The sequence below is a fragment of the Symphodus melops genome (genome assembly GCF_947650265.1).
Source record: "Symphodus melops genome assembly, chromosome: 15".
In the NCBI taxonomy this organism is placed as follows: domain Eukaryota; kingdom Metazoa; phylum Chordata; class Actinopteri; order Labriformes; family Labridae; genus Symphodus; species Symphodus melops.
The window spans coordinates 22293881-22317047 of NC_136705.1; the positions used below are offsets into that span (position 1 = coordinate 22293881).

Below are 23167 nucleotides of genomic sequence, written 5' to 3' on the forward strand. Positions count from 1 at the left end.
GGAGAGACACGCAGGGAGAGAGAGAGAGAGAGAGAGAGAGAGAGAGAGAGAGAGAGAGAGGCTGTGGAGCATGAGTCAGGGTTGGAAAGAGACACATTCAATGATCTCATGTCAGAGGAGCTAAAGCAGAGCGGTGGAATGAGGCTCGGTCATGCTGCTCTTCCCGTCACCATGACAGCATATAAATACAACGTTCACAAATACAACCTCGGCCACATGTAATGCAACTGCATGGGACTGCATCAAAGTTAGTCTCACCCAATACTTAATACCTGTTAGTCCATAAGGACAAAACATACTAGAGTATATATCTCAAAGACATGTGAGAAGGATCAAGACAGAATCAGGGAGTCAGATTTTTGTAGCTGAAGACTGATGGACCAGGAGGAAGCTTTCTGAGAGCTCTGCTGGTCTCGAATTACAACGCCCATTTTAAATGAAGTCTATTGATTAGATCAATGAGAGGCTTGGCCACAAGTATAATATTATCTTTCAGCATAAGAACATGTAAAGCTCTATAGAGGTGTTCTGATTTCATTTTTTCCTCCCTGATACCAATTCTGACTTAAACTTGAGAAGTAGAGTTGGATTTGAAGTATCCCTGCCAAAAGTGTGATACATCATATTATTATGGGATGGGACTGGCAAGGAAGATCACACACAATACGGCGCAATGGGCAACACATGGCTAATTGATTTATTGCAAGTCAATCCTAATGATACAGCGTTATAGCTGGTTAAATGAAACTATGAATGTAAAGTGGAGGGTGAATGTATTCAATCACTGAAATATGGTGACATCATCCCACGTTACCCCTGTTGTTCAACATTAACAGCTCACTGTCTGCTTCTTTCATACTGTCACCTTCTTATTTGTTCACTGACTTCCCCTCATGATGCCTTATTCGTGTTTCGTATTCATCTAAACTTGAAGTTTTAAAGTAGACAGAGTTCACAGGTCTACAGATCTAGACTTGTTTTGATCTACAGATCTGTGAACTATGATTAAACATGTAAACTGAAACCACCGGCAGCTGTATGAGTTTCAAATCAGTTCCTGCTAGACGCTTATTTTGAAATCAGGTTGCACCAGGTTCAGCCAGGGTTGGATACTGATCCAAAAATCTAATGCACTTAGTGTGCCATAAGCACTGAGGAATTTGGCTGTGGTAGCTGTGAAATGACCCTTAATAATTAGATACCCCCGTGATTATACCAAATGTTGGTTGTTTGCTCTCAAACTAAATACATTTTCATACACGTTTTTTCGCTTAAAAAACATTGTTTTCAATTGTACAGATACAAAAAAAACAAAAACATTTTTTTTTTTTCCTGGTAATCAGACAGTACTAAAAAATTGAGTCTGACTTGGCCCTTTGCTGCATGTCGTCCCTTACGCTCTCCTCCTTGTCTCTCTTCAGCTTTCCTATCCAATACAGGCAAAAGTGAAACAAAAAGAGAAATGTTTAGATGTCTGTTTTAGGGAGGCTGCGATAGCCAACTGTTTGTTAACAACATACCTTACAGACAGTTCATCTGCATGCTTAGTGAGGTGGGTAAAGACCACTCTCAAAGTGTGGCTTCTTGGCGTCCAAATCGCAGTTAAAAGCCAAAGTGTCACAACTTGACACATGAACAAGTCTCTGGAACTTGGATGCTGCTCACATAAAAACAAAGTGTCTTTTGTATGGTAGCAGACAGTGTCCATGGAGGCTGCCTGCCGTGTGTGTGGGCCGCTCGGCCGTTTGAATGTGATGAGTGGGCTGTCGACATAGAGCAGAGGGGCTGGGCTGGGCACGGCCAAGCAGGATGGACAAAGGCAGTGACTGTGCAGAAAACACAATGCTCTCTCACTGGTCCCTGAGCTACATAATGCAAGATAATGAACTCATAAAATATTGATTTTAATAATCATACGTCTCTTCAATGCATCTACAGAAATCCTTCTTTTGAGGAGAGCTCAAGTCATAAAGGACAGAACAATGATTTACAGGCCGAGTGTCAGGCAGACCTCTACAGACCACACCTTCCTATAACACACAACTTACAGAGGCGGCAACCTAAAGACTGTTTCTGTGCTGAACGAGCAAACACTTGGAATCTGTGTGTGAATATGTTCACATTCAGAGAAGAGACTACTTCTATTTTGATCATAGAACATTTCCACTAATCAGCATCCTGACAGACGGATGATATCAAGCATCCCCTTTTTTCATCAAGATCTCAGACTGTGAGCTTTTCAACGTTTGGATTTTAGGCAAACAAACAAACAAAAATATTCAAACTAAATCTGACGGTAAGAAACGGGAGCACACTCATCATACTATGCTTCCCCACAATGCATTGCAGCTCTCAGATTAGCCAACAAAAGAGCTCGCCAGTGGCATTCAAATAAAGTATCCTGAGCTGAAATTAACTGATCAATGTTGTTCGCTACCTTGATGCTAGCTTATCCAAGGTAGCTCGGAGCAGAAGTACATCCCGTGACCTGAGGTGTTAGTGTGTGGCTAATGATGGGTAAGTATGCAGTATGTATTGTTTTGAGTATGTCGTAGGTGGTACGTAAGTATGTGGTTTCAGACACAGCCAGTGAACAGGGCCGATTTTTAGCTCAATGGCTGTATAGTAATTTGACACATTTAGTTTGAGCTTGTACCTTATTTAGCCAGCTTCTATCATAATAGCATTAAGTCCAGTGTAGACAAAAGTATAAACTTGGATTAAAATATCATTGTCATAATTTGCAGGAATGACAACTCTAAGAATAAACTTCACTTTTAATCTCTTGTAAATTTTCTTTGGGCAATATGGCGTCTTAAAAACAACATAAAGAGCAGCTGACTGAACCACCAAATGTCTAATCCATTAAATCTCCCCTGATGTCAGAGGATGATCAAGTGTTGGGGAACTTTATGACCCCTTCATGCTGAAGGCCTACCGAACAGGCTCTGCTGGAACAGTTTAATCCCACGCAGCCACTCTGCCCACTAACTGCTGAAAACGTGTCTTTAGCTCACTCCTCAAGTTCACAGTCTTTTGTAAAGTCTGCATTGAATTTCAGCCCAAAGCAATTCCTGTGTTAAGGGTACTATTAAGTCTAACACCTAATTAGTGTGGCATGCCCATAGCTGGAGGTATAAGACCTTAAACATGCCTCCAGTCAATGGGAACTTTTATGCTTAGTCACCAAATATCCTTAACCATCATTCCTTTAAGACACAGTCCAGGCTTCCTTTAACCATGAAGCCAAATCTTCACATTTAACTGTAAAAACTCCAGCACAGTCCAATATCTGGATCGGGTGAGACAAAGACCATGTTGTTACCTTCTTTAAAGATGGCCCCACTGGCTGATCTGTTTACTGGTCTGTTAGGCAGTGTTTGTTTGGTTACTGTTGCTGATTTTCCTGTGAAAATGTCCCTCTTTGATTCTCTATGCATCACATGGAGAGACGCTTGGGGCTCTGCTGCAAATACAACTGAAATACTAAAACAGGAGCTTTTCTTACAGCACTCAGCCAGCGCCCCGAACAAAAATGTCTTTGCCACAGACGAGCATGTTTTATGGAAACAATAAAAAGTTCAGTGCCATCTTTGTACCTGAGATGACAACTTGACATCGAGTACAGGACTGTGTAAAGAAAGAAGTGGGGAATTAGACCCTGACATAAAGATGCATTTCTCTGACTCCTCATCTAGCCTTCCATGCTAATGCAATACACAACAAAGTAACATCAACAAAGTGTCTTTATAGATGTATCCTCTCAAAATAAAATATTTCCTCTCAATATACATTTCATAAAGTAATTGTTTGCTTCCTGCCAGGGTACAGGTTATTGTTTGTAAAGTTACACATACCTCTTTTTTTAACTAGGTAGGTCCAGTGTCTTTCAATCTAACACTATTCCTTTTTGGCACCTGCATTTCCTTTAGTCCAAGACAAATTTCCCAGTGGGACAGTAAAGTGCATCTTCATCTTTATCTAATAAAGCTTGGTCTTATCTTATCATACCTAATCTTATCATCAGACACAAGCAGTCAAGAACTTTACACAGAACTTCTGAGTTGATAGTATTTGTTGTTATATCCTGTCTTTAACCTAAACTGACCGGCAGTAAGTAAATATTAAGAAATTCTTGCTGCTTTAACTGTCAAGAGCTGGTATGCAATCAGGCAACATGAGTACAACAAGCTGATGGAAAATATGTTGAAGGTGAGTTTGCACGGATGTAATGATTAGCCCACCAGCTGATCTTAAGTTATACCAGGATTACTCAACAGCCAGCCACACAGCTAAATGGAAAACAGTGACAAGAAATGAAGATGACTCTACATTTTTACACAACAAAAATTGGGACTATTCATATCTTTCCAAAGCTAAAATGTATCCATCAAGCTTGAAATGTGAAAAGATAATACAAAAACAGCCTTACCCTTCTTTGAGCGATTCATTATTCACGCAACAACTGGACAAACATCCCCCCAAAAATCAATATTTTAAATGTAAAAACATATCCCAGAACGGCTGCTGATGATAGAAGGACACAGGAAGGATGAGTGAGCTCATTGTGTGTCACAGCTCCTCTGCCTGAAGAACACAGCTACATCTTCCTAATGATGCTACATCATATGATCACATCAGACTCCAGTCTGTTTTGGCCTTATAACACAGCTGATTCTGCTCTGCTTGAACACAACGCTCACCAGCTGACAACACAACAGCACACAGGCCATGCTCACTGTTGTTTTGCCTGTGTGGCTACTGGATGGAAGCAAAAGAGTTAAAACTGCCGCTGTCAGTTTGAATTCAGCTCCAGCACAGGCCTGGCCTCAGACTGCACGTGCGTGGGTTTCGACAGTGAGCTCGAGCTGTCAAAGACACACGGGACAACATGGACCCCCTTTGTGTGATGGATTTGCTGTAATTAATGGCATAGATTCAAAAGGAGCATCGACATGAAGTGACATGAGCTACTGACATGAGCTAATGCCTCACCCTGCCTGCCATGTCATTGTCCTCTCTGCCTTGAGACACCACACAGATTAAATGAGCAACAATGAGTCAATGATTGCCCGATAATATCCTCCCTAAAAAAACACATAAACGGCTCATTTGCATCATGAAAGAATCATTTATTTTAACAAGGGAATTGGTTTTTCCGATTGACCTTTCAATATGATCATGAAGACTGACAAGGCAATCAGCTGGATTGAAATCATTTCTAGACCCATTTCAAGGTGAGTAGATCCATTCAAACAGCTAAAAAAACAGGAATTATCCTCTTATCCAATGATCAACTGAGGTCATTAAAAAGCCTCATAATAAAGTCTTTGTCCTGGATATAAATATTCAGCCTGAATGTGATGTCATGCAGGAAATATTCCCACTTTTCCACTGCAGGGATAAAGACACTAACACCAGCCAGTCACCACAGAGAGGAGGGGGCAGGCTGACATTTATTGAACTGTCAAGCAGCAATCTTCGTCCCAAACCCTAAACAATGTCCAATCAGCATCGATCCTACCTTTGTATCTCTCCAAAACATCCTCATACGCTTGAAGGTATTCCTGTTCGTCCGAGAGAGTATTAGCCTGCGCTGCGTACTGAGCCATAACCCGGACTCCACAAACTGGACATTCACCAGCGGCGGACGGGGACACAGCGTGTGTGTGTGTGTGTGCATGTGTGTTCTTGTGCATGTGTGTGTATGTGCTGGGGACTGTAAGAGTGATGGGCGCTGTTGTTGCACAGAAGGAAACGCCCTACATCCCTCCCTTGTCTGCGCTCTGTCCAATGGGTGACACTTCCTCTCTGAAGCGCACGAGATTGATAGGAAGGCTCGCGCTGCAAAAAATGTCTGTCCTGACAAGTCTATTAAACCGATATTGTTGCTAAAATGTGCAAAAGGTAATAACAGTATTTTGCTTTCGTAACGTAAGCGCCCAAATCTCACCTTAGACTGACCAGGTTTGCACTCATTTTAATCAGTGGGTAAAATATGATGTCAAAATCAGACTGAATGAGTCGCTCATTTTTTACAGTGTTTTATTAAAATTTCCTTGTCAGGCGTTTCTGTACCGGCTGGTAACATGGGCCACTTTCTTTTTCACAGTAATCCACCTGCTATAGACTTCTTTAGTCAGGTGTCCAAAGCTGATGTTTGCAGCTGATGGTCTGTCAGCTGTCTTCAATGGTGCACATGCACGTAGTGAGGTGGGAAGTTTAGGAAAAAATAGACCTCTTTACAGAAATCTGCTGCTGTATTTTAAATCAGCCTTTCCTTTTATTCTGGACTGTGATGGATTTTATAACCCCAAGCAGTGTCAAAGTATCATGATTAAATACTTTGGAGCTATAAAACATCCAAGTTGGTCACCAAGTAAGAAACAAACAAGAGGCCATGTTGATGTTATTTTGTCTGAAAACAAAATGCACGTCCTTGTGTCCTTCTCATTACGTGGTTTATAGCTAAATAAATGTGCATATGTGAATATTACTGATAAACAATAAAATATATTGTCGGAATAAATTACGTTTTTTTTAAAGACCCTACACATTTAATAAACTCGTGATTTCTTTTAGGCATCATATCCAGAATATGACAGGACCAAAATACCACCACATGCACGTCATGACAGACCCCAAATAAAACCAGGGATACTCGAAAAAAACATTCCTGAACATGCTCATATAGTCTCCATATGCTGAGCGTATTGCAAGATCATTGTTTTCCTTGTCACAGTATAATCAGTGGATATCAGACAGGCTGCCTCTCACCTGCGATCCTGAGCACTGCTCTCTCTGCCGGATCCAGCACGGATCCTCCCTGGATCTTCCTCTTGGACCTCTCATGTCTGGGCAGGTTCCAGGGTAAAGTGTCCCCGGGTGCCGGAGATGCCGATCCCGATTTAACACTGTAATCATCTTCATCTGAAAAATCCGCCGAGGAAGACATGGATCCGTGCAAGGAAGGGTGCCCCGAACTGGAGCTCTGTGAGACAAAAGAAAGCCGGGATAAGGAAAAGGGGAACAATGCTCGTCTTGACTCCATACAGGATCAAAACACCGGAGAAAAAAAAACACGCTTCAAAAAATCACATAATTTCTCACCGTCGCAGGTCAAAGTGCGCAATGTGAGAGCATGTGAGGTACGAGGACTCGACTCAGCACCTCGTATGATCCATAACAATAAAAAATAAGGCAAATAAAGGCAATGTGAAATCAATAGTATCTGGCTCCCCCGCCAGGTCAAAAATAAGACTTACCACTGTATACATGGAGACTTGACAGCTGGAAGAAAAATAACAATCCTGTTTACGCCTTATTAGCTTCCACCCTTCGGTCACACATTTCGTGCGTCAATATCCAAAAGGTGCCACGCCCGTAGAGGGATGCTCCGGCCACGAGTTCGTCCCTTAAGTGAGCATTAATGATGCGGGGTGATGTCAGATCTCCAGAGGGCTGAGAGGAGGGATGTTACGCCGTGTGCTTGTCGAGGCAAAGCTGGACCGTGATGCGAGGAGCAGACTGCATGCGTCTGCGCGTCATACCCGGTAGGCAACAACAGCAGCAGCGTCGGTGGTGTTAGAGCGCCATCCCTGCGCGAAAGTGTTGCTGGATGGCTCCAAATATATCAAAAGCGGGGGTAAAAAGAGGACAAGTGCTGCTGCTACAGTTTGCCATGGCAGTGACTGCTCAACAGATCCGCACGGAGACGACTGCTGTGAGGACTCTGGACACAATTACGTAACTGTCTGCACTTTAGCCGGCGTGTAAACCAAACTGGGCAAAATGAAAGCATTCGTATGTCGAGCCAATGAGCTTCTGAGAACTTTGAGAGGACCACGGGTGCACAAAAGAAGTATTGCTCTTGGGTTAAGTAGCTTTCACTGGATTTTCATTTTAACCCCCTTACACCCAGAAATGAAACCAAACACCTATTATACCATCAAAGTCGTCTTCTTATTTAGTACAAATGACAAACTTTGAACACATTTTCCAATTTCAATAACATCTGGGGGGGAAATAATTGGAGACAATTATTGATGAGTCACTTTGTGATGCAATTTCCTGCTGCACCCTGACACACCTGAGTTTGAGCAACAGAACAAATGCAGGATAGCACATCCTGATGGAGAAGGGAAGGGTGGAGCAACATTCACCTACATTTACACATTGATAAATAAAAAACATTTAATTAGCACTAAATCTGCAGATAACATCGTCCTAAAAGGTTGTATTTGTTATTTAAAATTTTTATTAATTTGTATAGTCTTAAAATAGCAGCAGCAGTGAGAATCTGTTTTTAGAGCTGGGTCAGTGTGCAGAGCTGTTTCAAGCAGAACATGGTTAATATTAGCAGCTCTTTTATCATTCCATCACTTTTCATCATCGGCTGAAACTCAGTGCTGGAAAGGCAGCTTAGTGTTGCACACTTTATAAGCTTTCTGCTAATACACAATTCTCACCATGACATATGATTCCAGTAAAGTGAATTCCCCATATAATGAAATAAATGGGCTGCTGTTGGAATACATGTATATTCTCCTGCGTCTGTTTTCAACTCTCTCTTATATAAAAAGCTAACTGTACTGGGATAAGAACAAGTTGAACTATTAGACGTCCCTCCCCCATCACGTAATGCAAGGCTTATCCACTCCATTAGGGAATGCTTGGGATTCTAATAACTATTATTCTTTGCTCAGGAGCTGTTGAAAACTTGGCATGTGGACCTCAATTTAACCATCTTTGTCAGTGATATTAGAAAATATAGTTATTGCAGGACATTCATCAGTTCAAAAGAGATATTAACCCACTTCAAAGGCCATTTGCTGGATGTCTAGATCCTATTAAATGAAGAGAACGAGGAGCAGAGTCATCCTGATGAATTATTAAAATGTAGCAAGTGTGAGGTCGGGTGCGTTAATATTTCCATTTTTGTGTCGCAAACTCTGTTTAGAAAAATACATCAAGTGACAAAGTGGCATGTCTTCAGTTGCTCAACCTGCTATGTGAAATACAGCCGTCGAACTGGTGAGGGTCATTTAAATAAATCATTGGTTAGAAAACACCCAAAATATGTTAAAATCACAAGCACTCTGGATTATTCATTGAGCACAGTTTAGTATGGGCTGCACATGCAAATGTATCATGAATGATGCATGAGTGCTGATCATGGCCTGCCCTAGTTTATGCAGCATAGTAAAGTCTGCTCACTTAAAGCACATTATGAGGCTTTAATGAGAACATAAACCTCCAAATGTTATCCTTGATGGTTCAGGCATTTCCTTAAACTGTACTCTGTAACAATAGGAAGACACAGTATGAGCAGCAAACACATGATTGTTCATCATCTGAGCAAGGTCAGGGTCATCATTGCACCTTCCAGATTAATTCATCAATACAACAACAAACATTCACTAAACTCTGTTTTGACCCATAGACTGAATAAAGAATGGGCTTTCTTTGCCTCAAGCTAAATCAAATGATTCAGAGCGCCCCCTGCTGACTGGCTGCAGTATAGGTCATAAACCCTACCCTAACCTTTATAGCATGGGTGTCAAACTCCAGTCCTGGAGGGCCGACTTCCTCAGACTTTTAGATGTCTCCCTGCTCTAACACACCTGCTTTAAAACAATGTGTTGTCATCAAGCTCTGCAGAAGCCTGATAACGAGTCACTCATTGGATTCAGCTGCGTTGGAGCAGGGAGATCTAGCAGATCTAACAGTCTGAGGAAGCCGGCCCTCCAGGACTGGAGTTTGACACCCCTGCTTTATAGTAACAGATGGGACATTAGTCAAACCATAGTATCTAAATACATTAATGTTAGATATTATTATGCTGTTTTGTACTCAAGTAATCTATTTTGTCTGAGAAGTTTAGCTTTGATTTGATGATAAAAAAAAATGAATAAAAGGCCATGATTGACAGCTCTGATGATGAGTGTGGCTCCTGCGTTGCTGTGCAGACCAGAGTGGAGTGAGAGGAGACGTAACGAGAAGTCACACAAGAGTCATTGAACTTCCATAATAAATGAGTTTGCTTCAAACCAACACAAGAATCTGTTCTGTAGTGACTGAACTGACCTGGGGGATCTTTGCTTTTTTAGCACTATTTAAATGCGTGTTTTGGTTAGCGGCAGGGGCGTGGAAACTGTAACTGGGAGTACTGGGGGTACTTTAGCTCCATCACTGTACTATGGGGAGGGGCATTGTCCATTCTTTCTTCAGCCTGTGGTATCAGGCATGGCAAGAAAATACTGTGATTAGGAAGGACTGTCCCATCGATTAAAGTCTTTGGATTGTTTTTTTTAAATTAGCTTGCTGACAATGGCTAAAATCAAAAAGCTGCAATCTGTTTGTGTTGGTTGTCTGTAGGATTACACACAGCTAATGGAAGCAGGAAGTTACAACAGCATCACACAGATCAATGGCTGCGTTAAAACACAAACGGTTCAAAAATCATTGTCATGTCAAGGCGGGGACTGAATTAGAATTTTATGCAACAGCTTTGCAGTCGGGATAAATGCTTGTGAAGGATGATTAATATTCTGAATACAATATGTGACACTGACATTTAGACGCATTCAAAAACACCCACAGACTTGGTGATTATATCAGTGCAAAAGCATGTTTTTTCTGAAACAAGAATAATATATTCACTGGTGAGAGCAGCATTGGAAAGAAACCCCAATAACACAGAAGGGTTGAACGTGCACAAGCCCTTCGGTTCATATCCCCAGATGTGTTTTTTCACCTTTCGACCCAGATCAATATACGGGTCAGGTGATGAACTTTTCATTCTCCTTACTTTCCTTTTAACTGGTGACTTTCTGAATAGCTGAACCGTTGCTCCACGAGGATACATATTATGTTGCCATGCCAACACGGTATATTGTTAACAGACTTAGAAAGGATTAAAGTGGACACGTACCAGCATGCGGACGACATGAGCAGAAATTCAGAATCTGGTAAAAATGGAGGATAATCATTTGAGGACCAAAGTGTAAATCTGTCAAAGCAGACTGATAATGAGCTGATATGTGTAAAGACATTTGTTTGTGTTCTCGAGCAGTAAACCGTGAGTGGTCATCTTGTGAGAATGATGCTCAGACCAATGTTTTTTTATACACAGATGACCTCGGAGGGTGCTTTCAAATTCCTCTGAGATCCCCAGCTGAGGTAGCTGGCTGTGATTACATGATAACATGCCTTTTTTGTCCATGTTTTTCATATTATCACTTACTAAACAATATACACGTGGAAAAGAGCAGTGTTGATCTTCTGTAAACAAAAAGGTTTCCTTTTGACAAATGAATGAATCCTTACCAGATCCAGAGGAGCACTGATGTCCCTGTGGAAGGTGAGCAAGCCAACAAAGGTATCATAATAATAATCACATTGGTTTACTGTTGGAGGGAGGTACCTACAGGTTTGCGCGTGGGGGTGACTTGCACAGATTGGTAGAATTCTGGCAGGACTCTCTTCTTCACTTTGCGTTTTCTGAGACCGGATGACGAATCAGGTTCACTCTCGGGAATCTCGACCAGATTGGGCTTTTCCTCCGTCACTCGAGCGTGTATGCTCCTTCTCACGTGACGTGGACTGTGCCTGAAGCCCTGGGAAGCATGAACAAACATCAAGCCAGCGACAGATTATACACTCAGCGGAGAATAGGCAAGAGAAATAAAAAGTCATGTCATAAGGTTAACAAGAACTGTGATAAAGATGTCTTAAGGTAGGGAGGCACTATAAAGGTAGATGACCTAGATTTCAGAGACAGCAACTCGAATCACTTCAGGATTCAAACGAGAGCAGATTTTGAGTGTAACACTTTTACATGTTGCCTTCACTCCCTTTCTGAGGTTTTCTTGAACAGCTGTTTGTTTGTTGGACTTGTTATATTTGGAAGTGAAGATCAGGGAGACTGTTCTTTGACGTTACAGCTCAGCAGTCCTGCTGTTGTGTCCTTGAACATGATACTGAATCCCCAGCAGCCACACAGCACTGAGCCAATAGGGATCTAGTATCCTGTGGTTCAATAACAACCTGCACAGAAAGGCCAGCTTTTGAAACCTGTGCCTTTTTTTCCACAATAAAACTGATAACTTTGTTGTTGTGCTGACACTGTATTAAAATGAATGCTATTTGAATGCAACCAATGGGTTGTTTACTCAGAGCGATTAAACATGGCGCTAAAAATACAATTCATGAGTAAAAGGTTAACACGTAGATGCCCCAAGTGGACATTTTATTTGACTAAATGTTCCTGTGATAAGAAGAAATTTTAGATTGTTTTCTTAACGCCTCTACTTACTTATGTCTTTATTTAAAGATAATGCTCGAGTCATTTTCTATGGAAATCTCTAGAAAACATCTGACATTAACTCATTATGATGGGAAAACCAGATTTGTTATCTGTAGAGGAAGAGTTTAAGTAGCTGAGATCTTGAAAAAAAAAACAAGCAGTAAAGTGAAGATAAAATATGTTGAGTCATTTCTGTTAGTAATTATTGATGTGTTAAGACAAAATTTAGCCTACTGAACTGTACCACTAAATAGTTTTATTTCAGAAGATGTCAGAATGATCAGTCATGCAAACATCGCTCTGTTTACTAAGACACAGCTTGCAATAACATAGCCTACATTTTTAAATGCTATGATTTGCAGTGGATTTAGTTTGAGGCCATTTTATAGTACTTTGACGTGTACGCAATGATTTGGAGAAGTTGTTTTATTTTGAAGGCGAAGAGTGTTAACGGAAGTAAGTCGTGTGAAACTCTGCTTGACGCATTTGCGCATCAAACGTAATATTGCTTATATTATAAATAATTTGAGGGAGTTGTTTAATCCCTCACTCATACTAACGTTTGCTCATTTGAATATATTTTAAAGAGCTCGTGTATTCCTTAAAGAATAAAAGTGCAAAATCACCACCATTATTTACTGAGATGACATGCGCAATGCGCAGGCGACATCATGCTCCTTAAAATAGTCGACCACTTCTGTAAAGTCCTAAGAAACTGGCTTTTGAGCAGGATGACTTTGTCATTTAAGTCGTGTGGAGATGTTCAGGGGTCGCAGGCTACGTGACGCTTTCACACAAATAAAAGCAGATTTCAGAAAAGATGAAATGACTCTGATCCATAATGAGAAAAGTTTATCCTACCTCTGATCGGAAATGATGGGATCGGAGGCCAACTACAAGACAGACAACAGACGTTAGAATGAGGAAAAATACGCCTTACATAATGTATGACAGTGCAAGTATTAACTAGTATAAACAGCAGATAATTAACTACTTATCACAGTCTTCACACTTACTGACGCCTACATGAAGTGTTTGATTTTTCTCCCACAGCTCCCACTGCAGAAACAGGTAGGCTTGTGCTGCTTCCTAACCCATATTAAATAGACTATATGACTTCATGCAGAACATGCAGTGCACAAAAAGACGAGCTGTCATCGGGAGGAGATGCTCCTCGGCCTGCGCTTTTACTCACCGCGGCTCCTGGCGCGTCCGGAGAGCACTGATTTTATTGGATGTTTTCCATTGCGAAGCCTGCGATGCCAGCAGCAGAAAAACAAAATAGTCGCTATAGTCCCGAGCAAGAGCAACAATAATAGCAGCACACATTGGATGCTGTACGGCCGTAACAGGACCAAAAACGCCGCAGCAATCATCCTAAAAGGCGAGATGTAGGGCAGAGCCTCAGACAGCTGGATCCCCTCTGCCTCCGTTCTGTCGCTGAAAGCTCAAGATGAGAATAAAGACACTGAGTGACAAACGCAGAGCATCGCACAGCAATCCGTGCAGAGCATGTATAGCTGCGAAGACAACAGCCCAGACTGTTGATAACATTATTGTGGAGGTATACAATGCATGACTCAGCACAGTCATCTAGTTTATTTATTTATTTTTTACAACAGGGGCAAGCAGAGTCAGCAGATTCATCCGAGCATCGCAGTATAATCTGCTGCACAGCCTGCTGCTCTAAAAAGGAAATAATGCTCCAACATTAATAACAATACAAAGAGGACTAATAGACCAGGATGAATCCAGGAATGTGATGATCAACAGCAGTGTGGTGCAGGAATCATTTGTTTTAAATAGCATTATTATACTCTTAATTATTCAATCACCATTATGTCTGAGTCTGGGTTGATTTCTAAGGACACTTTTAAACAGCCTGTGTTTTAAAGACAGACTCTCAAATGAGTCCCTTACTTTCAGAGGGAGGGAGGGAAACAATGACATCACAAGCCACGCTGTTATGTAATCTTTTTGGGATGAACTCATGGCATTTCATGTGTGTTTTCTTCTTTAACCGGCTGAAAGATTCAGGCAAGAAAATGAGGTAAAAATGTTTTATTTGCACTTCTGTAAGGGTTGAAACACAACCTCAGACACAGAAAATCCTGTTTGCACAACATCCATGAAAAATAACAAAAGAATAATGCTGCATGTGTGTGTCAAGTATTTATCATGTTGGAATTATACAATTTGATAACCTTTACATTTCAAAACATTAAGTACAACATTAAGTGCAGATTTGAAGTAGAGATGCACTGATTCATAAAAATCAAGGACGACACCAATGTTGTCACATAGTCAAACAATTTATTTTGATATATTATAAATCTAACCAAGCCCATCTTGTCCAAGCTCCCCAAAAAATGTCCGTGGTGAAGTTTGTTATATCCACTCTGATCCTGTTTTTAATCATCCTTATGAAAAGTGTAGTATAGGCAAAAGACGGAGAGGATTGACTTCTCTCATCATTGTGGTTTGTTAACAGGCTGAGGACACACATTGGTGTTACAAAAACATGGGAAAGTGTAGTTTGTTTTAGAGGCCTGACAATCTGCATTTTAAGACCTGCCCGAGCGGAGAGTTTAAGTTAGTATAACCTGTGGTATATTGTGAACTGTCCAGAATAAACCTGACTCAACACACCTTAACATTATCATTTATGTTGTGTATATATTCCACTATCTCAATGACTGAGTCTTTCTTTGCTCATCTCTGCTGAGAGCAGGAGCTTGTTTGCCTCATCATCATTGGATATTAGTTGTTTAGTTCTGTTTGTTTGTTTTGTCACTTGTTTTGTGCTCTGTTAAATGTCTGTTTTTTTTTTTTTAAATGACTGTACATTTCTCTGTTGAATGATCCTCTCAGAGATGACACATGATCATCTCTGGTATTCCCAGTAAAGAATTGTAATTATGTTATTAGCAACAAATGCACATTTTTCTAATTTGTCAGTTTACTTAAATTAAATAAATAAATAAACTTCTAGATTTAAATCTATGAAACATTAAGGGAGGGCTGGATTTAAGTGCATGACAAACACATTTTGTGTTGCATTGAATAAACAGTAAATATTAATTTGCATTTATAGATGCAGCACATGCTTAACATGTTTGTATTTATGTAGCCTGCTTTCTGTTTATATTGTTGTTCTGTTTTTTAGGACTTTACACATCAGCCCAGAAAATCAAAGCGTGGACGGGCGGAGTTTTTCCCCCGTGCAAGAAAAAAGGGGTAACACCGCCCCTCTGGTACACTCTGTGTTAAAAAACCAGCGCTTCATTTACAGTTGACATGACGTGCAGTCGCAGACATTACCAGCTGCTTTTACTTTGATTTGGGATGTTGCAGCCAGATACCACTTTGTAAAAGGAGGAGTCAAAACCATAACAAGTGGGTATTTTAATGCTCAGCTTCCTAATTCTCTTTACACCACATTTAACAGGCACAAGTCTAAGTCGTTGCTACGGGAAACATCAGTGAGCTAACGTTAGCTTACCGAGGGCTCAGACGGACCCCATCCATCCTGGTTTGAGGCGTTCACGTCACAATGTCGCTGCTTTTAAAGATGCTCAACAGACGTATAGGAAAGCAATCGACTTAAAGACGAACTTAGCGACATATATAATTTATTTAATTTTTATTTGAAGTGGGTTTGATGTTTGCAAAGTATGATGCGTTCACGTAACTTCCACATGCTCGAAGAAACAATTTTCCTATCGGGAAAAGTAATTTTCTTAACCTTTCCTTGTTTCCACGAGGATTGACTTGTGTTACTACAGAGAAATAAAACATAACAGACCTTGGCTCGTAACGTCCATGCTGTTTATTCCATAAATATGTTTCAAACATATTTTGACCCTGGGAGCTCCGAGCATCCGAGGAAGTACTAAAACGCACCAATTTCACTTTGCCGCGTGAACTCAGTGCTTCCACCATGTGGCCAAATTTTGAACAGCAACAACACTGTGATTTAAAAATCGCAATTTCACTTCCACCCAGCAGTGGCAGCACTTAAAGTAAACTCTTTGATTAGGAACCGAGGAAGACGCTGTGTTTTTTTGGGTTTTTTTTAACACGACTGCTGTTGATTTTGGTGAGACCATAGACTGTAAAGTGAGACCGGCTGGCATTGAACAGGTGTGAGTGAAGTTTTGTTATTTTAAAGAAGCAAACTCGACTGAAGTTAAAACTGCTGTGAGGTGGCTTTATAAATATATAAACAAGTGCTATTTTAGTAACCTCTCCTCACGTAGTTTCACCAGCTGCCTGGTGTCAGAACTACTGTGAGCAAGGTCATCAAATATAAGTAATTAGGTAAGTCTTTAGTTATATAGCACTTTTAAAACAATTAGCTACAAGGTGCTTCACAAATGCAAATGGTAAAAACAGGAAAACATACACAAAGGGAAAAAAAGATATGAGAAGAAGTGAATTTGCAAATAAAACCCAGCCACTAAGTGTAATCAAAATTAAATCAACGTCTAAAAATTCATTCAGTTTGTATGTCCGCGCATTGCTCAAAGATAAACTTTTATCTTGCTGATCCTTTGATCCCGTTCACCACATATACGTTATGCTGCAGCTCCTCCACTTACATGCATGATCTGAATAAGGGCTGCGTCTTCCAAAGTAACATGAGCCTTGTTTTTCCTCAGATGTCTTCTCCAGCTCAAGAGGATGAAGATAAGGTGGAAGAAGTGGAGTTTGTATCAGTAAGTTGTGTGTACACTTTATCCAAAACAGTTTATCAAGGGTACACGCTCTGTCTGTTGACATTCACCTTTTAATCACACTGGATTGTTCAGTTAAAAATGATTGCCCCCCGCCCCCGGGGGATTTAGGCCTACATATACACCCTTGCAACTCTAAATAAGATGGTGTTTTTGTACCGTTCCAGGAGGGCCATGTCAGACCAGTATTGGAATGTATTGATCTACTGAGTGATGATAGTGAGGATGAGGGATGTTCATCATGGGCAGGCCCTGTAAGTGGCATCTTTAGCACAATAATGCAAACATCTTTTAAAACAGCGTTCTGAAAATGCAACATATTTTTCTGCAGGTCGAAGACGAAATCGCCTGTCAGAAGAGGCGGGTGACTTCCACTCTGGACAGACTAGCACAGCAGGTGGCTCTCGAGAAAAAGGAAAGAGCCAATAAATGCAGAGCGTTCAAGGTAAGGTTGCTTTAAAATCCGACTGTTGGGTCGTTCATTTTACAGAGTAATGAAAAGGCAGGTCTTCTTGTTCCCGCTTGAATCTAATCAGTACTGATATCACTTTTTCCTTTCGGAGTTGTTTTTGGGCCTGATATGCCTTTTATCAGGTAGAACAGCTGAAGAGAGGCAGGAAATGTTGGGGCTGAGGTCAGGTTTGAACCGATGTCCTCTGCACATGATGGGGCCTGTGACACAACCGCCAAGCTAACCTGGCGCCCTAAAGTAAATGACCAGTTTTGTGGTGTTGATCAATCATTCACATTGAACTTACCAGAACCTCAAACAGGAACATAAAACTAGAGAGGGCCTTGTGCATTTTGTCGACTCTACTTTACAGGAACACAGATGTGATACTCTTACGCTTTGATAGATCAAACAGTGGAGCAGAATAGTCAATCAAGTGTGAAGCTTCAATGCTGTCAAAGTTTTAAAAAAAAAGTCAAGGATGAAGCTGAAAGACCTGCCAAAAGAAAAAGTGCTTGTACATGGGTCAAGTAAAGCCAGTTGCAGCAGTAACAGCGCCACCATGTGGGGAAAGTTATCATAAAGGGAATTTACTGCAAACAACATTATTCTTCCTTTGTGCTCCATCTTGTTCTTTGTTGTGTCTTCATGTTTCATTTCAGGAGAAGCAAATCTCACAAAGAGCTCGTGGACAGCAGGAGGTATCTTTTAGTCCTGCTAATGGAGCTAATAAGGAAGCAAAGCACTGTGTAGACATGTGGTTAAAGATGCCAGGTAAATGTTTCACAGCTGTCAGCATTGCTACCTATGATCCACATATCACACGTGTATATGTCTGTCATTATGAGCCAGTGCTGCTCACTTTGTGTTCGAGAGGTACAAATGGCTCTGTGAAAGTGATTTCACAGCACCTCTGTGTCTTCAAGGCGTTCGACCTGGAGTGATCAGCGCTGGTTTTGGAAGAAGGTTCAGAGCAGCTCCTTCCCCCACAGAGAGTTCAAGCAGACACATCTGTCCAGTGATCAACTGTGGTCGAGTGTACGACAGCGGCGCCCTCCTGGGTGGGCACTTGAAAAGGTGATCCTTCTCTCTTCTGTGGAACAACTTCAAACCATTTTCCTTAAAAACACGAGGACATGTCCACCAGTCATGTGTCTCGTGTGCAGGTTCGATCACTCCCCCTGTGACCCAGCCATCAGTCTTAAAGGAAGTCCATCCCAGCTCTTTGCTTGCGTTGGCTGTGGTCAACATTTCCAGACCAAAGAAGCGTGGAGGAAACATCTGGAGTCCAAGGTTTGTGAACTTTTCTGTGTCTTGATTTTACGGTTCGTCCATTACTTTCTGAAATTAGAAACTTGAATTCTCTTGTTTCTTATTCCAGGTGTCCTCTTCTTCCCCTGACGGCCACAGCATCAATCAGACCTATCAGCTGATTTCCTGTTTCGCCTGTCCTGCCTGCTACCTCCTTTTTAACCTCCGAGATGAGTGTCTTCAGCACATGGCAGCCAAAAACCACTTCACAGAGTCGCTCGCTATGACTGGTAAAGTTAAAGCTTAGGAATTTATTTCCACAGAACTTCATATATCACCATTTTGTCATACCTAATATTCTTCTGATTTTCTGCAGTCACAGGGATTTTGTTATAGATAATTGTGTTTTCATTTTCATACATGTGATTCTGTACATGGCTGCATCATTTATCCTAAAAGTATGATGGTGCATGAGAGTTTCCGCTGCATGCTAAGCTACTTTGGTTTTCATTTCAAGCTGATTTTCCTTTTATTTTGGCTGAAACAAAAAGCTTAGAAGTTTGGACTATGGAAACACAAACCGTTCTCCTCTTCTTTTCTTTCTTTTTTTTTGTTAAGAAACAAGAGGAAGAGCGCAGCCCGTTCCCATCCCGCAATATGTGAAGAATCGTCTGGTCACTCTGTGCAGGGAAACAACATTTAGTGTCAACTGCTCTCTATGTTTCAAAGTGCTGACCTCACATCAGACCGCTCAAGCTCACTTCAAGTAAGTTTCATTCTCATTTATTGAGCTGGTGTAGACTGATTATCTGTTGACGTCACATGCTTGCATTGCAGACAGAATAAAAGAACAGATTTTCCCTTCCCTTGTGTTGCTTGGTAGTGTTCACTGCAGGCAGGGCTGTGCAGTAGCCAAGGCTGATAAAACCATAGCCCAGGTGATGAAACGGCTGCAAGTGAGAGGGCAGTGCTCCCTGTGCTGTACGATCTTCCTCAGCCAAGCTGAAATTGATAGGCACAAGGAGTCGACCCAGCACCGTGTGGAGGTCAACCACACAATGGAGAAAGCCATCCTTCAGCACTGCAGGTTCAGAGAAATTCAACACGGCCAGAAGGCCGAGGACGCCCAGAGGAAGAGACAGTCCACTGGCCCTGACGCACCTCTTCAAAAAAAGATCAACAAGAGGATCGATGGTGAAGAATTTCCCGCCAAACGGCAGAAAGTGAGCACGAGTGAGACTAGCAACACTACGACGTTATGGTTCTGCGAGTGTGGTCAACAGTATCCAGTGGAGGCTGCAGCCAGTAAACATCTCTTGGCCGTGAACCAGATTTTTCATCAGTGTGGTGTGTGTGGCAAACACATGGGCGAGTCCTCAATAGCCCGCCTGCATATGAGTCGCATGCATGGGGGCGCTCATCTGTCTAACTTCCTCTTCTACTGCCGCAAATGCAAAGTGGAAATGCCTCGGTATCAAGACATCTTGTCACATGTGTCAGAAGCTCACAGTGGACACTCCTATTACACCGAACAGGAAGTGCCAGAGGAGCTGGCTGCGGTCATGGATGCCAAGCCGTCCACCAGCAGCGTAGTCACCCCTCGTTTGTCCTCAAAGTCCAGAGTCCTGCAGAACACCTCCGAGACTGCTTCTTCACAAGCCGCTCAGACGTGGATGTGCAGAATGTGCGAGGACATCTTCGACTCCGAAGCCGACGTACACAAACACTGCAGCGACCTGAGCAGTCACAGCTACCAAAGATACGTCTGTGGACACTGCCCGCAGAAGTTCTTCAAAGAGTCCACGGTACGCAGACATTGCATGAATGAGCACAATGGGGAGTTGAAGAGTTTCCACTTCTGCGGCCTCTGCGACAGCATGCAGTTTGAGTCTGAGGGAGAGTTCTTGGAGCATTACAAGAGTCTTCACAGTAAGGACTACTACTGTGTGGATGATGCTGAAGTTGTTCAGCCCGCTGTTGTTGAAAGCATCAATCAGATGACGTGTCCGTGCATGGGTTCCGACAGAAGCAAAGAGGAGAGGAAAGCTACATACACGCAGTGCATGAAGAGTCTGTCTGCCGAAGGTAAATGTCAGTTTGTGTGTGATCACTGTGGTGTGTGTTTGCCTTCGTACGCACAGATGAAAACTCACATTCACACACAACACCAAGCTTTTGCCCTGGTGAAGACCTTCGAAGTGCAATGCAAAGCTTGTCAAGAGACATTTACGGACGTACCAAGTTTCCATAAACACCATCACTCCCAACACTGCACGCTGAAACCTTGCAGGACCACGTCCAGAACCTGCAGCAAAGACATGAAAGTCGAACGGACCGTTGTAAAAATCCTCGAGGCTCAGGAGATCAAACCGAACACCAACGGTAAATCAGTTTAAACCGCTTTAATGTCTATTATCAGAGTTTGTGCAGCCTTTCATTTTGCTGTTTGTTGTCTTTGTAGAGGTTGATGACGACATACTGGAGAAGGTCATGAACATGGATCCGGCCAACAAGGAGATGGAAGTGCAAGAAAGTAGGCAACAACAAAGATATAACAGTGGTGTAACTCAGTCCTCTATTAGGAAGCATTCACAGCATGCTGTTCTGTCAATTTTCAGCAGCTGTTTTTTTATTTTTTTTAAAAATGAAGTATGAATTAAAATATATTTCACATTAATAGAGGACTGTAACTCAACTATGAATGCATTAAATCTCGGACTACTATTTTCAATCAAAAACTGAACATTAGAAACACTTTACTTTTACATGATATAAACTCATAATTACTTGTGTTTTAAATGTGTCAGTCATCTTGTGTTGCATTCCAGATGATTCTGAGGAGGAGATGGACCATACACTTTCTGTGACTGCAGAAGAATCAAGAGAGTCTGCAGGTACCGTAAATGTTTATATTCCTAAGAATGTTTAGGCGTCTTCCCATGAGAACGTCTGTCACTCCTCGCAGCCCACGGTTACATGCGGTAGCTGCTTGGTCCGATAGGTTCTTGTTTCCTCTGTGTGGATTCATTACAGTCGGTCAAATATCATACAGTCATTTTATTTGTGATCGGAGAAAGGCTAGTCATGCATTCTTACAGATTTATTTGGCCTCATCAATGGCAACAGACAACTAAATCCGAGTATAAATCCAAACTATGCTGAGTGCGAGAAACACTGCAGATTAAAAACTCTAAAATGACAAGGTTGAAACTATTTCAGCCGTGCTCCTAACAGGCTGTTTCTGTGTCTGTAGCTTTAAATATGTAAATGAGCTGTGTCTGACCACGCCCCCTCTCTGCAATGGCTCAGTGCTTTCTGGCTTCATGTTCACCTATTGTTTACGGTGAAAAGGCAGACTCAGAGGGCAGAACAAAGATCTCGCTGTGGGAGTGTCACCCACCTGGGGGAGGAGTTACTGCCCCTTTGTGATGTCATGAAGAGAAAATCTCCAAACGACCTGTTTGAGCACACATTTTTTGAAAAGTGGAGCAGGCAGAAGACAGAGAGGATGGACTTTTTCTTATCATTGGGGGTTTGTTGACAGGTTAGGGACACAAAGAATAAGAACCTTGAAAAGACACTGCTGTTATTAAAAATGTGTTTGGCTTATAAAAAACGATACAAGGTGACTCAAAATCAGTATAAGTGGGCCATTGGATAGCCTGCTAGTCACGCTGCATGCATGAAGGCTATAGTCGTCACAGCAGCTGTGGGTTCAAATCTAACCTCAGACCCTTGCAGCATGACGTCCCCCGCCTTCTCTCCTCACAGCGTTTACCAGGTTTATTGAAAAAAAGAAGATTCTAGGCATGTGTGGTTTGATGCTGTTGCAATGTTCAGTGTTTATCTTGCACACACTATAAATCTGAGTAACTTATTCTGCTTTGTTTCTTCTTCTTTTTTTCAGAGTTGGAAGAAGCTCTTAAAAGAAGTCTGTTGGAGTTTTAAGTTCATGATTAAAATTTTTAGTGTTTATCAGACATTATATGAAATGTTTTGTACCAGTTCGATATGTTCAGAATGATTTCAATAAATGTATGTCGCCATAAAGCCTTTCTGTTTTAATCAATAGAAACATTTATCATCTGACAATCAAGAAGTCAATGCAGCGCGTTCAGGAGGCCTCTCATTTCACTCGTTTCAGCAGACGGCGTGTTTCAGAAGGTTAGCTCGTGGATTTATGCGAGGTCATCTGTTGTGGAGACTCGACACTTGTGTTTGTCGACGTGTGTGCTATACATGGCATCGATGACCGTGCAAAATGCCGTCGCTTGACTTGTGACCACAACTGCGTCTCCAATGGCTGTCTCAGGTTTCATGGCAGACTTTGAATCCAGTGCTTTGTGCGAAAAGAAAGAAAAGCCAGTTGAATGGTGAAGATATCATGTAAGATCTTCATGTTAGATTTAAACCTGTCTTCAA

General features: G+C 41.7%; 2 protein-coding genes across 6 annotated transcripts in view; one reads left to right on the forward strand and one right to left on the reverse strand.

Annotated features, from left to right (window-relative positions):
• Nucleotides 1–13724, reverse strand: part of dst (dystonin) — a 102967-nt gene extending 89243 nt beyond the window's left edge. For 3 of the 4 annotated variants that reach the window (XM_079362286.1, XM_079362284.1, XM_079362283.1), the window contains exons 1-4: nt 13503–13724; nt 13169–13200; nt 11430–11618; nt 6778–6991 (exon numbers count right to left, since the gene is read on the reverse strand). In XM_079362286.1, the coding sequence (XP_079218412.1) occupies nt 6778–6991; nt 11430–11618; nt 13169–13200; nt 13503–13683 (616 nt within the window). In that variant the 5' untranslated portion in view covers nt 13684–13724. Of the gene's footprint in view, nt 1–5524; nt 5748–6777; nt 6992–11429; nt 11619–13168; nt 13201–13502 lie in introns of those variants that run through there. The other variant, XM_079362285.1, reaches the window with a different exon arrangement.
• Nucleotides 13725–15568: 1844 nt separating this feature from the next.
• Nucleotides 15569–22795, forward strand: znf451 (zinc finger protein 451). 2 transcript variants are annotated; one of them, XM_079362289.1, is made up of 13 exons: nt 15569–15707; nt 16969–17025; nt 17211–17297; nt 17375–17488; nt 18157–18268; nt 18421–18571; nt 18661–18787; nt 18876–19035; nt 19364–19511; nt 19629–21127; nt 21207–21278; nt 21574–21639; nt 22653–22795. In XM_079362289.1, the coding sequence occupies exons 2-13, from the start codon at nt 16969–16971 to the stop codon at nt 22691–22693; spliced, it is 2634 nt and encodes an 877-aa protein (XP_079218415.1). In that variant the 5' UTR covers nt 15569–15707; the 3' UTR covers nt 22694–22795. The 2 variants fall into 2 exon arrangements, with proteins under 2 accessions (XP_079218415.1, XP_079218416.1); XM_079362290.1 differs by lacking the exon at nt 15569–15707 and adding an exon at nt 16427–16456.
• The last annotated feature ends 372 nt before the right edge of the window (nt 22796–23167 follow it).

Bases quoted from the DNA above. Each gene is read 5' to 3' on its own strand.
- znf451 (XM_079362289.1), top strand. From the start codon at position 16,969: ATGTCTTCTCCAGCTCAAGAGGATGAAGATAAGGTGGAAGAAGTGGAG. The intron at 18,572-18,660 runs GTGATCCTTCTC...TCTCGTGTGCAG, and splicing joins CTGGGTGGGCACTTGAAAAG to GTTCGATCACTCCCCCTGTG. The intron at 21,640-22,652 runs GTACCGTAAATG...TCTTTTTTTCAG, and splicing joins AGAATCAAGAGAGTCTGCAG to AGTTGGAAGAAGCTCTTAAA.